Raw genomic sequence first — 13,287 nt, forward strand, 5'->3', positions numbered from 1 at the left:
CGAAAAATATCAATCATGAGGTTGATTAAAAATAACTTCCCAAACATCTGCTCTAGTTCAGCAATAGCCATCTGACACTTTAAATCAATGTTTAACGACTGATCAGACTGTGACTCAGAAAATAAGTCCCTCTCTCCATGTGCAACCTGCTTGGACACCCACTTTGTCACCCACCGATCTTTCCTTTCTTCTCCAAGATTGGCCTTCATCAATCATCCGAAGCCCCTTCCTGCCTGACTGCAAGCTGTGCAGGGTGGGTGGGGCACTACCCAGAGTTCTCTGCTTCCTCAGCATCCAGTCCAGCTCTGACACAACACATACAGAACATAGACCGCATCATGACCTCGGAAATACACTGTACAGTAAATACAACGTAACCAAAGTGAGAGTTTTCACATTGGCTTGTGTAGGGGCAGCTCCTTTAAGTTTATTCCCTCTTCGGGTGCCTGGGTGGCTCAGTTGGTTAAGCCACTGCCTTCAGCTCAGGTCATGATCCTGGAGTCCTGGGATCGAGTCCCACATCGGGCTCCCTGCTCGGCGGGGGTTCTGCTTCTCCCTCTGACCCTCTTCCCTCTCGTGCTCTCTGTCTCTCATTCTCTCTCTCAAATAAATAAAATCTAAAAAAACCAAAAAAACAAAACAAAACAAAAAACCTTTAAGTTTATTCCCTCTTCGCGACCATCCTGGAAGGTGGGCAAGACAGAGACTTCTCCATTTGGTAAGTGATCACACTTAGAGAGCAGAGGAGCTAAATGGTTTGCCCAAGTTCACATGGCTGGGCCAAGTGATGGGAGCAAGAAGAAAATCGTGTCTTCTGATTTTGCGTCCAGAGCTGTCTCCCCGTCTCCAGGGCTGCCCTGCCCCCCACAGATCGGGGAAGGCCAGTGAGAGACTGACAAGGTCAGGGCCCCTCAGAGCAAGAGGCAAGTCTAAGACTGGGGCTGAGGTGAGGGAAACGGGGAAAGGTTTGAGGAACCATGTCAGCTTGGATGTGGGGAGAAGGATGGAAGCAGCTGACAAATCCAGCATCAGCCCAGGCAGGTTCCGCAGTGGAGGAGATTTTCGGGAAGACTTTAAGTTATGTGCAAACTGACTTGCTATATGGCAAGATGAGGAAAGAGGGGAATGAAACTGTGGGGTCTTGCCTTTTTGTTCTGGTTCCCATTTAATTTTAAAAGATACATCCAGGGTAGAGAGCCCCAAATGCCCCTTCAGCTTCCCTCACTTTTCCTGCCAGAACAGGAGCAAAGTTCCTAGGGCCCGGGGCTGCATCGGGGCTGCGTGGAAACAACAATGAGCTCTGCCCGTCTCGTCTCTGTCCTCTGCCAGTCTGTGAACCAGGGTTACAAAGCAGCTGTCACCATAACTGGACTAATTAAATTAGAGCCCACTGAATGCCTTATTGACCTGAAACTCACTCCAGTGAGCAGGCCCACTTAAAAGGTGACTACGCTCATGGCTGTTAGTTAACAGATTAAATAAAACAGACACAGACAGTGATGGGCAATAGGAAAAGTCCTGTCAACAAAGTGCAAGGAGCTCAGCTGCCAGAGTGTGTGACCTGTAGATGTGTCTCATGCTAGCAGGTGAATTGTGGGTCCCCCTTACCCAAATACATATGTTGAAGTCTTAACTCAAAATGTGACCTTCCTTAGAGATAGGGTCTTTACAGAGGTAATCAAGATAAAAGAAGGTCATTAAGATGGGCCCAATCCAATATGACTGGTGTCCTTAAAAATGGGGGAAATTTGAACAGAGACACATAGATGGAAGGTGATACAAAGAGACACAGACAGAAGATGACCATCGGCAAGCCAACGGGGGAGGCCCGAGACAGGGCCTGCCCCCACAGCCCTCAAAATGTACCAGTCCAGCCAACACCTTGATTTTGGATTTCCAGCCTCCAGAACTGTGACAGTACATTTCTACTGTTTAAAGCCACCCCATTTCTGGTACTCTGTTATAGCAGCTCTGGCCAACTAATACATCTGGAGACATCTGAGAGGCAGGAAGACCCCTGAGTAAGAAGGACTTTTCATGAGAACACTAAAAAGAACAGCAGCTCTGGACTCAAACAAACCTGGGCTGGGCCCCTGACTTTGTAGTACCCACTATGTGCCCTCAGGCAAGACTTAACCTCTCCATGCCTTGATTCCTCTCTGTAAAATCAGGATAATAATCTCTTCCTCAAAGGAGTGGTTTTAGGATTAAATGTGAAAACACAGTCTTTGGCTTATACAGACCCAGGTTGCACATGGCCCCTCAGCAATTAGGCACAGTTGCCAATGTAAATTCTGACTACCCAGCAAATACTGATGGGAGTGATCCCCAGTCACTTTTGTAAAATTACTACAAAGTGCACATGACCCTGATTATTACCAAGCCCCCTATGGGATTCTGTCAACGTTATGATGAATGCTTCCCATCTCGGTTCCTTCTGCCCCACTGAATTTATTGCACACTTGCTCTTTCTCTCTGTCCCTCTGACTAAACACTTCAGCTTTCTGCTCCTTAGTCCCCCTCTTTCATTTCTCCTGCCAGACTTGGAACAGAAGGGGAGTTTTTGCTCGGCAGCCCCCAAGTCCTCCCTCATCACTCCCTCTCATGTTCATTTCTGGAGACAGACATATAGACCTCGAAAAAATTTTTTGTTGTTGTTGCCTGCTTTAAAAAAAAAAAACAGAACAAAACAAAACAAAAACCTTGTTACTTAAATCCTCCCACCTCCACCCAAAGATAATCATCATTGTAATAAAACTGAATGGAAAACCCCTTCTGGTTGTAGTAATAAGTTCATATAATAAAGCCCTATTTGTCCAGAATGGTTGGCAAATTGACTGTTTGGGTTAACTGCTTACTCTATGTAAAAGTTGCCCAATCAAAGTTGAAGACCAACTTTCAAAGAACTAGAACATAAACCACATATGCTAAACTCCAAGTGCACTAGGATGGTTTGATCTTGGCCAGTCCAGAAGCCTTGCAGAATTTGGCAATGTTTCAGGGACCCTGTCAGGCCTTCAGTTAATGCTGAGGACTCCTGATAACAAGAACTGAAGGTAATTTGTGTCTCTCGGTGGTATAAATTCTAAACAAACAGGTTTTTAAACCTACACACATAAATACAAATATCCACACACAGCCTAGGGAAGAAGTCCCCCTGGAACCCAAAATCAACCCTTTCCCATGTTAGAGTCCTCATGAGTTACTTACAAGGACACTCCAGCTCACATGGCAAAAGTGCCCCTTTCTCTCTTTATGTGGGCCACCATGTCCCATTGTGTGGGGCTGACGTCAAACCACTCGTGATTATCCATTAAGCTCACTCTGCCCGGCTCCATATCAAGAAAGGTATTAGACACCATTCTTGCCCTCAGAGGAGTTCCAGTTTAGTTGAGGAACTGCCTACATAATTAACCCCTATATTGTGTGCATTGAACACTGGCGTTAACAGATCTATGATCCCTGTGCTGTGTGTTTGACATAGATTATCTCAATCTTCTTAGCGAGCCCATGAGCTCAGTCACATTATTATTCCCACTTTACAAATGAAGATTCTGAGTCAGAGAGATCAACAGCTTGTGCAAGGTCACGGAGCTAAAGAAACGCAGACTTGGGTTAACCCAGGTCAGTGTGACCCCACAGCCACCCTCCAGCCATGCCCCTTCTGCCCTTCCTTCCTCCCGAGTCTAGCCAGACCAGCTGGTCCCCAAGAAGATCTGCCAAAGGACCAGAATGAAGTCCCTTTCAGTCTTTCTTCCCTTCCCTCTTAACCCCATGTACTCCTCCACAGTTCTCACTAATCTTCCCCAAGATAAGATGAAACAAAAAGCCAGAAAAACTAAGACTAGAGGCTTTCTCGGTTGTTCCTTTCTTCTACTGTAAAGCAAACTCCAAGGCAAAATATAGTTCAGTGCAAATTTAAAAAGGTGTTTACTATCTTTGCTTCATGGAAGAATAATATTGTTTTCTTAATGAGACTGTGAGTTTGCCTTTATGAAAAGCAAATTGCTTCTCCTCTAACCGAACCACTCTTTCCTTCTTACTGCTTTGCTGGCAGAAATTACTAAGAGACAAACAAAAGCCAGAAAGTTAAGATTCTATGGAGTTCTCAGGGACCCCGAGTGAAAAGGTTACAGGTCGATAAAGTGAATGTGAAGCAACCAGGCACAGAAGGTAAAGGGAAACAGAAAAAGAATCAGAAGTATGAAGCACCTGGGTGGCTCAGTTGGTTACACGTCCACCTTTGGCTCAGGTCATGATCCCAGGGTCCTGGGATCAAGCCCCACATTGGCTCTCTGCTCTGCAGGGAGCCTGCTTCTCCCTCTGCCTGCCACTCTGCTGCTTATACTCTCTCTCTGTCAAATAAATAAAATCTTTATAAAAAAACAAATAAAATCTTTATTAAAAAAAGTAATATTGCCGTGTGCATGTACTACAGCGCCACCCAGCTAGATGGACAAGGCAGCTGGTATTTTTCTAAAATGAATCAAGGAAGTTGATACAGAGCTGTAGGGGATTTCAGCACTTTGTAAGCCCACTAGAAGCCCCACTCCGCTAAAAACCAGTGTTAACTAGTAGCCTTGCTAATAATTGCTTTCAGAAAGTCAAAGAAGCAAAAAGGGGAACTTTTTATCCAAAATACCTGTTAGAGAACAATTGCGAATTTCACAACAGGCAAGGAAGAAATGATGTGGCCTAGACACAGGCCCTGGCTTTAGGAAAGCATATTTCAAAGACCACAGAAGCATACTTCATGGCCGTAGACTTTAAAAGAAAGACATCATACTATGGATGAAAGTGGGGGGAGGGGAAGTTCAAAACTGAAAATCTGACAATATAAAAAAATACGCTGCTTTCATACAAAAACAGCAATGTGGCTGCAAATGGAAACCAGGGATGAGTTCTACAAAACAACAACAAAAACAGCAAAAAATAAAGGGGCCCTTCATATGCTAAAATAGCTGAATGGCCAGGACAGAGGAAAATCGTGTCAGGAAGATCAAAGTCCAGAATGAGCTGAAGTTTAAGAAAAACATTATCTCAAGGAATCTGGGGAGGGAAGCGGGAAGGGAGTGTAGTCAGCGAAGGGGAGGAGCAGAAAGAACTCGGCTCTGCTGGGAGCCGAAAGGGTGACATTAAAAACCAACAGAGAGCAAGCTGAACAACTCCAACACGGTTGTGCTTCCATATCCCCTAGCAAGGAGAATTCTCTTTGGCCTGGAAAGGATAGAATAAAAACATAGTCGGGAGGAAAATGAAGCCCGAGGTGGGTGAAAAGACACAAAAAGAAAAACTGGGCTTGAAATAAGCTCAGATGAATTCTATCCCATGGGACTTATGGGACTTAATACAAGAAACTGCACATGTAATCACAAACCTGTGCTATTTGTGAGCATGAGCAGATTCCCTGACTTTGAAAAAGGGGACAAAAGATCTACTGGTCCTTCAGACCAACGCAGTCAAAGTTAATTTTACAAAAGATCCTAGGACACATTACTAAACAGATGGTTGGTAAACAAGTCCTAATTTTTTAGTTTTAAGTAATAATAATGTTATTATTAACATTGGCAGAGAGCCAATGTGGGGCTTGATCCAAGGACCCTGGGATCATGACCTGAGCCAAAGGTAGACGTGTAACCATCTTCGTGCCATAGATACGGCAAACTACCTAGACTTTGCATTTAGGAACAGAGCTTGGTATTGAAATGCGATGAAATTGATAACAGGGTTAATCTGACATACTTAAGGTTACGCAAAATTTTTATCATCGTGCATGTTAATCAAGCATAAATGAAGCCCTTCATGCAAATGAAAACAATTACTGTTCTTTTAAAGCAGCATTTCTAAAGTCAGAGAAATGGGAATGGGAGACAGAAGCCAGGTAATGGCTGCTCCACACCCCATACCACTCCCCGCCCCCCAGACAGACCTTAGGAAAGAGGGCTGCCCAGCCTTAAACCAAGCCAGTCCCAGACGCCAGCCAATAGCCAGCCCTCGGACCCACCAGCTGGAGCTGGGTCATCATGTCTACTGGATTCTCTCTGAAGGAAACCCGGGAAAACCTGTTTTTAAGAGGGCAGAGTTTGTCCTCTGATGAAACAATCAACAAGAGGAAAATCTTTACTGGGCACCTTTAGAACACCCAGAAACTATGGGATTGGGGTAGCTAGAGCAAGTGGCTGGGGCAGAGAGGACTGGAAGGGGAAGTGGTGGGATGAGTCAGCTGTCAAGTGTGGTTCGGTGTTTGTGAGCTCATACCCGGTGTTCTGGGAATGGGAGTTAGAGTGGAACAGGATGAGCCTGCGTGGAGAAGTAAGGTTGGGGAAACAGGGGGGGAGGCCCGCAGAGAGAGGGGGAATGATGAGAGCTGAAAGAAGGATGCAAACAGACAAAGCTTCAAAGGAAACAAAATTCAGACTTTATACAGGAATGAGCCCTGGGTTTGAAATTATATGCTGTCTGGCATTTGCTTCAACATCCAGTGTGTTTGTGGGAGCAAGGAGGATGGAGAGGGGGTACAGGTGATCACAGTTGTTATATTGCCTGTATGATCATAAATGTTGAAGATGGGAGGAACACAAGCAGGGGGAGTGGGAGAGGGAGACGGATGCGGGGCTCGATCCCTGGACCCTGGGATCATGACCTGAGCAGATGCTTAACGACTGAGCCACCCAGGCGCCCCTATTTTCTATACTTTTATATATGCTTCCCCCCGCACCCTTTCTTTTGAAGCTACTAAAGTTTTCCTATGTACTCAGAGTTAAAAAGAAACAAAATAAAACAAAATCCTTATGATGGCGTACACAATCATACCTTCTCCTGTTACTTCTCTAACCTCCCTTCCTCCTACTCTCTCCCTCACTCTCTGCTATTTCTTGAGTTCACAAGGCACACTTCCCCCATCCTAGGGTTTTGCAAGGGCTGGTCTCTCTGCTCAGAATTACCCACACCCAGGTAGCCGCATAGCTTGCTCGAAAACGGAGATGTACTCTGACTATCCTATTTAGAATGACAGCTCCCTCCCCTTTTCTCCTTTCTCTGGAACTCTGGTGTTCACATTTATCACTCTACAATTATTTTTCCCATAGTGAAGTTTAAAAATCTTCAAACATACTATCTAATCTACTTACTTTATGTCTATTACCTGTCTTCGTCACTGGAATGTAATCACCAGAGGGACAGGAATTTTTGTTCTGAGTTGCGGGGGGAGGTTGTTCAATGACTAGGGCAAGTCTGGGCACCCAATAAACGTAAGTGGGATGAATGCAGAAGTTTTAGAACTGCATGGAAGGCTGAGACAAGGCAGGGGTAGGTGTCTGTGGTCTTGGTACCAGTTTTCTCCCAACCCAGTCTTTCACACTAAACAAGAAATCTAGGGCAACTGATTTCTGAGGAGGAGTGCAGAACTTATACATAGCTCGTCAGAATTACTGCCCTCCTCCCAACCTCTAGGCAGAGATTTCATAACTTGGTTTTGAGACATCTAAGGCTGTCCCCAGTTATGTCATGTGACATCCCAAAATTCTTAAACCAAACTCCTTGTGACAAAGGGAGGAATTCTGTTTAAGCCATATGATAATAGAAGAACTCAAAATGAGGGGCTTTGTCGCTTTTAGGAAATGTTAGGCTTTAGCACAATGACTATTTTTAAGGAGGAAGTCATCACAAATCCAATGATCAAGTCAATGATTAGGAAGAATGTGGGCATCAAAACCCAATTTTAAAAGACTACTTTGTGCCACCACTTTTTGTTATGTGAGGCAATTTCCAATAGCTTTAGCCCTTCCTGCATTTATAGTTACATCCCCTTCTCCAAGAAGTTACTCCTATACACAGTTTCATTTATCCATGCTACAAACTAGCTGTGGAACTTGGGCAAACTTCTCTGGGACAGTTTTCTTATAACAAAACTATCCTGTGTGTGTGTGTGTATGTGTGCGTGTACACGTACCACTCAGAACTTTCAGAAGATAGACAAAATCTTGAGAAATCAAACAACAGAACGAAACCCCACCAAAGGCCAGGAAGCATTGCCTTAAGTGATAGCATAAGTATTTGCAAGTGTGGGAAGCAGACTATCCACACCCTCGGTAACAATGTTATTGATCAAAGAAAATACTGTTTGATCTATTCACAAGTGATTGTTCAGCAACATTTTGCAGGTTAGTTAGTAAGGTTGTTGTTCAAAGTCTGAATGATCTTCCAATGGGCTGACCCAGGGCAGCATACACACCCAGGGCAAAATTTCCACAGACCAGACCTACATGCTTTGTGATGCTCCCAGGCCTGAGGTAAGAGTGCCATCTGGAGGATCTCCATTTTAGAGAGAAATCCTCGTGCAAAACTGACCGTGGAAAATCAGGAGGAAAATCACCAACAATCTAGGATCCACATAGTGACAGAAGTCACTATCAAGTAGATTCAAGTTGTTTGCAGTCTCGCATTTTTAACAAAAACTCTCCTTTCTCCTAAAAGCGTGGGGAACCTTCTTGAATTTCATTCTTAGCATCATTCGTATAGTTCTGGTTATTTGGAAAGAGGTTTTTTCTAGTTGGCCCCCAGAGCCACTAAATGAGTCCTCTGAAAGTTCCCTTTCTCCCATAATCTGTATGCTCTCTCTAAAAAGCAGGTTCCATTCCCATTCCAACTCAGGTTCCCAATCAGAACAGGTACCTTCAAGGTCCCTGTAAGAGCTTCCAGACAAACCCAACTCCCACGTGCTCAATCAGATGGCTCATCTCTGACCAAAACGAACATCCACCTGATCATCAGCTATCCACTGCCCTGGCCAGAGAAGACGACGCAGTGTGCCTGCTCCAAGCGCCATGGTGTTCAAACTGTTCATTAGGGGAAACAGTCCTGAGAGACGGAGTCGACACAGCCTCAGAAGAACTGTAATGCAATTTTCTGTGCTACTGAGGGGAGGGAAAGAATGCGAAGTGTGCTTTTCAGTTACAAGAGATCCCACCCCCAAATTGCTGTACCTGTCAAGCAACAGGAATAGCTTCTATGAACAAAAGAAATCTGCTATTCGGTGTAATAGTCCTGTGATGCATTTATTTCAGTTCTGTCCTTAGTTCCCCATTCTCTCAATTGCTGAGAAGAATGCTACCTGAAATTGTGCGAATTTTCAAAAACAGGTATTCTCTTCATCCGCGAAAATGGCTCCTTCCTCTCTCAAGAGAGACAACTCCTTTGTTCTCAAAAAACTAAAGTTGGTTCAGGCAGTTCTTTTTTCTTTGAGTTCTCATTGTAGGACATGCTCAGTATAGGCAAAGAGCTTATCATTAACCACAGCTGAGTTCTGTTATTAAAAACAAAAACGGCCTTCTTTGTTATTCTACGACCCCTATAGTAGGTAAAAGAAACACTAAACAACCCGAATGAGTAGGTAGGGGCTGGGCCAGAACTGAGGGGTAAGGCAGAACACTTGAAGACAGAAGGAAAAATCATTGTTCTTGTGTGCCAGGAATCAAGGGGTTAAGCCTAAGGAAGCATGCCCACTGTACTGAAAACTTCTTCCAGGCTGAGTCTGCCTGGAGCATCTAAAAATCACACCCTTTACTCTCTTTTCGTGAGAGGAAACCTTATTTCAGTATGAAGAGTCCTACAGAGGTCCAGGATAACCTAGACATAACGCATACCTCCAATGGCTGAAAAGAGTTAAAACCAGATTAAGTTGAGCTGAAGAATTACCTATGTCCAGCAAATAAAGGATTAGGCTACAGAGCCCAGAGTTAGCATCTCGGGGTATACATATGTGCCGAAGGAACGTGATCAATTTAAAACCTTTGCCATTTGATAAGGTACAGAAACAGTGGAGTTTAAGAAGGTGAAAAAAAAATTCCAACCAAGAAAACAGAATTTAGTTGAAATAGCAAAAAGCGCCAAAAATGTAAACTGAAAGGAAGTTGTAGGACTCCTAGAAATTACCAGAGGGTTATGAAAAAAGACGGCGACAAGTGAGTCCTCTGTGAGGGTCATAAATGTCAGTAAAGAGAATAGCACAGAAGACCAGAAAACTCATTGGTCTCTTTTGTCAAAGCTCCCGTGTTATTAAAGACAGTCACCCTTAACTCTGAAAAGCATTATTTATTGGAAAGAAATATTAAAGGAAGTCTTCTTAATTCTGGCAAGGACAAATACGGTTCCCCTACCCCCCCCCCAAAATATATCTCCCATTTGCTCACAAATTCTTCTCCCTGACTCTTGGAATCCCCTGGATTCCTTGATCCAAGGCCACGGCCCACATCTACAATGGATACAGTTCCCAGAAGGCCCAGAAGCGACATGAAATAATGCTACCCTACAGTTTCTTATCAAGGGAGGATGGCTAGAAAGTCAACAAATTGAGGTGCTTCACTTGACAGCTTATCTTAACATCCAGTTCCTCAACAAAGCCTCATAAAAGCCAGAAGATAAGGTGTTCTTAGGTGAAGTCAGACTTCCATGATATCCTGGTTCACCGAAACTAACGGATGATTCCAATTAGTCTTTAAAGCAGTAATTATGCCAAGAGAGGAATCCACACAGTCAAGACATGGCTTTCTTAGGAAGACACAGCTATTTAATCTTAGCAAGGGCAGCTGCTCTTCTTTCTGTGTTCTGGAACAAGGCACGAATTAAAGCTTTTACTTCACTGGAAGAGAATGCAGCTGCCAAGGGCCCTTTTCCATCTGCCCACCTGCAAAATAAAAGATAAAATTCGATTTCCTCTTATGTCTCTGTATAAGCAAGATTTTAAAACTGCTTCTTTGTTCCCAAATGCTTATTTGTCTTAAACGGAAGTAAAACAAATCCTGGCATCCTTCCCCCTCTCGATGGCTCTACCACTCAATCTCTTTAATTTCTGCTTCTCCGAGGCATTTTGGTAACAGCACAGTCAGATGAAGAGACCAGGTTAGGAGATAAGACTGTTCCCCCTCCTTCTATAGTCCTGTTTGAACCTGAGAATTATGGCCACATCCTCATATGGTTATATGGAGTCTTGGGATCAGTAACTATTTTTTTTAAAAATGAGCCACAGGCAACAAACTTTAACCAACAAAGAACTGGTATAAAAAATACACAGCGAACTCCCATTACTCAATAATGAAATCACAAACAACCCCGTAGAATAAAGGGCAAAAACCATGAACAGGAATTTTACAATAGAAGGAAAATAAATGATCAATAAAAAGATTCTCAACATCATTAGAATTTAGGGAAATATAAATTACAGTGACAATGAACTACCATTTCACGTGAACTAGCAAAAATTTCAGAGTCTCAGAATACCAAATACCAGTGAAACTGTGAGGCAACAGGATAAATAACCAATGAAACATCTGTACAAGAGAATATGATACAGCACTGAAAACAAACTATAGCTCTGCATACTATCATGAGTGAATTTCAAAAACAGACTATTGAACACAAGAAGTTATAGAAGACTCCATTTATAGAAAGTTCAAACATAAGCAAGTCTAAACTATATTGTTCAGGGATATGTGCAACTGGGGCAAAACTATAAAGAAAGGAAAGGAAATAATTAACACAAAATTCAAGATAGTGACTGCCTGTGGTGAGAACCGTCTGGAGAGGGGCACACAGGAGTCTTCACAGTATTGGTAATATTTTTCTTAAATTAGGTAATGGGTACACAAACATTTTACTTATTTTCTTTAAATTGTAAATATGTAAATATGTTGTGTGTGTATATATGTATATATATGTATATACACACACATATATATACTGTATTCCTTCGTATGTATATTTTATAATGTTAAAACATTTACACTACATGAGTGGAGGTAGTTTCTTCAGTAAAAAATTTCCCAATTAGTTACTATCCTTAGGTTTACTGAAATCTCTAGACGAAAAATTCTTCCTAGGCAAAAAACAAGAAGCTAAGATACACCAGTACTGTGATTGTTCTCACAACAAAGAATTAATGATTATTAGGCTGCAGCAGGGTCCTTTAACAGCAGAAAGAAAATTTCTTTGCTGCTCTCTGGAGTCTTACCTAAAGACATCCTATTACCCACTAAGGACTTATAAATAACAAATAAATCAAACTTTGTACTAACAGAGTTGGAAGTATTTTGATGTGATTTTTTTCAAGCACATATCTCATTTTCATTGTTTTAGGATGGATAACACATGCTGAGAACAGCTCAGACACATCTGGGATGACTGGTCTAATACACTGGAGCATCTGTAATAAACTAATAAACCAAACTAAAACAGGCAGACAAGGAGCTATAAGGATGGAGATGGACCTTAAGGCCTACTCAGGGGGTTCCCTGCGCAAAGTATGCATGCTCATTAGTAATTTACCAAGACAATAATCAAAGCACCCACGATGTGTAACTAACCCATACCTATTCTCTTTTGTGCAGCATCAATGACCTCTGCACACCAAGTATGATACAATAAAGCATACATTTACTGCGCACAGCAACGTTAACTGATGGTCTCTGGTGTTGCGGAAAAACATCACCCACTTTACTTAAGAAAAGATGAATCCTCTCTATGTGTACGATACTTAATCTCTAAAGCCACTGTATTCCCTGCAGAAGAATTGCTGGTCAATCAAACAGTGGTTTGATGCTGAATATTCCATACAAATAAAAGTCACTTCTCTGTTAACAAATCAAAATCAACCTTAAAATGTATCCACTGTTGGTTAAAACGGGCAACAATTTCCATCCAGATGTCAGAAGGCTGTCCTTCCTACAAATGTAAGATCATTGGTACAGGCTGCCAGAACGACATGTTCAAGACCAAAATAATATGAAACAAGAAGTCTTTATGCTATCAAATACAGGAAAGTGGTAATGAGATCTACACTATTACAGACCATGCAAAGACCCCAACTACTGCAACTCAATATGAAACTCTTTCCTGAGCAAAATTAAGAAAATGAGAAAAGCATTACTATCAATGGCACTAATACTTTCCATCTTTGGAGATAGAGAGATACAGAGAGAGAGAAAGAGAGGAAGAGATAACCCTCTATAAAAGGGTTATACCCACCGATCCCCAATTTCTTGCAGGCTGGCTTGTAACATCATCATCAATTCCTTGAATGGCATCCACTTTGGCACATAGACTGGAACCTCTTCTTGGTATTTCTTGTTCTTGCTTTCTTCAGACAAAGGTGCAAATACTTGAGGTCCTTCGTCCATCACTGTTTTGCATAAGGAATACAATCTATCACCATCTTCAGTAGAGATGTCCTGGTTTTGCAGAGAGGGAACACAAAAGAACAGAATTGGGCCAGCTTAGCAGTCAGGAAAGGGG

At 42.7% G+C, this 13,287-nt stretch overlaps 1 protein-coding gene across 1 annotated transcript in view; it reads right to left on the bottom strand.

Annotated features, from left to right (window-relative positions):
• Positions 1-10,072: 10,072 nt before the first annotated feature.
• ZW10 (zw10 kinetochore protein) overlaps positions 10,073-13,287 on the bottom strand; it is a 32,846-nt gene continuing 29,631 nt past the window's right edge. The window contains exons 15-16 of the mRNA XM_025893729.2: positions 13,021-13,223; positions 10,073-10,684 (exon numbers count right to left, since the gene is read on the bottom strand). Coding sequence (XP_025749514.1) covers positions 10,564-10,684; positions 13,021-13,223 — 324 coding nt within the window. The 3' untranslated portion in view covers positions 10,073-10,563. The remainder of the gene's footprint in view (positions 10,685-13,020; positions 13,224-13,287) is intronic.

This window comes from Callorhinus ursinus, unplaced genomic scaffold (assembly GCF_003265705.2).
Source record: "Callorhinus ursinus isolate GAN/ISIS: 27379988/994484 unplaced genomic scaffold, GSC_fseal_2.0 scaffold19, whole genome shotgun sequence".
Lineage (NCBI taxonomy): Eukaryota > Metazoa > Chordata > Mammalia > Carnivora > Otariidae > Callorhinus > Callorhinus ursinus.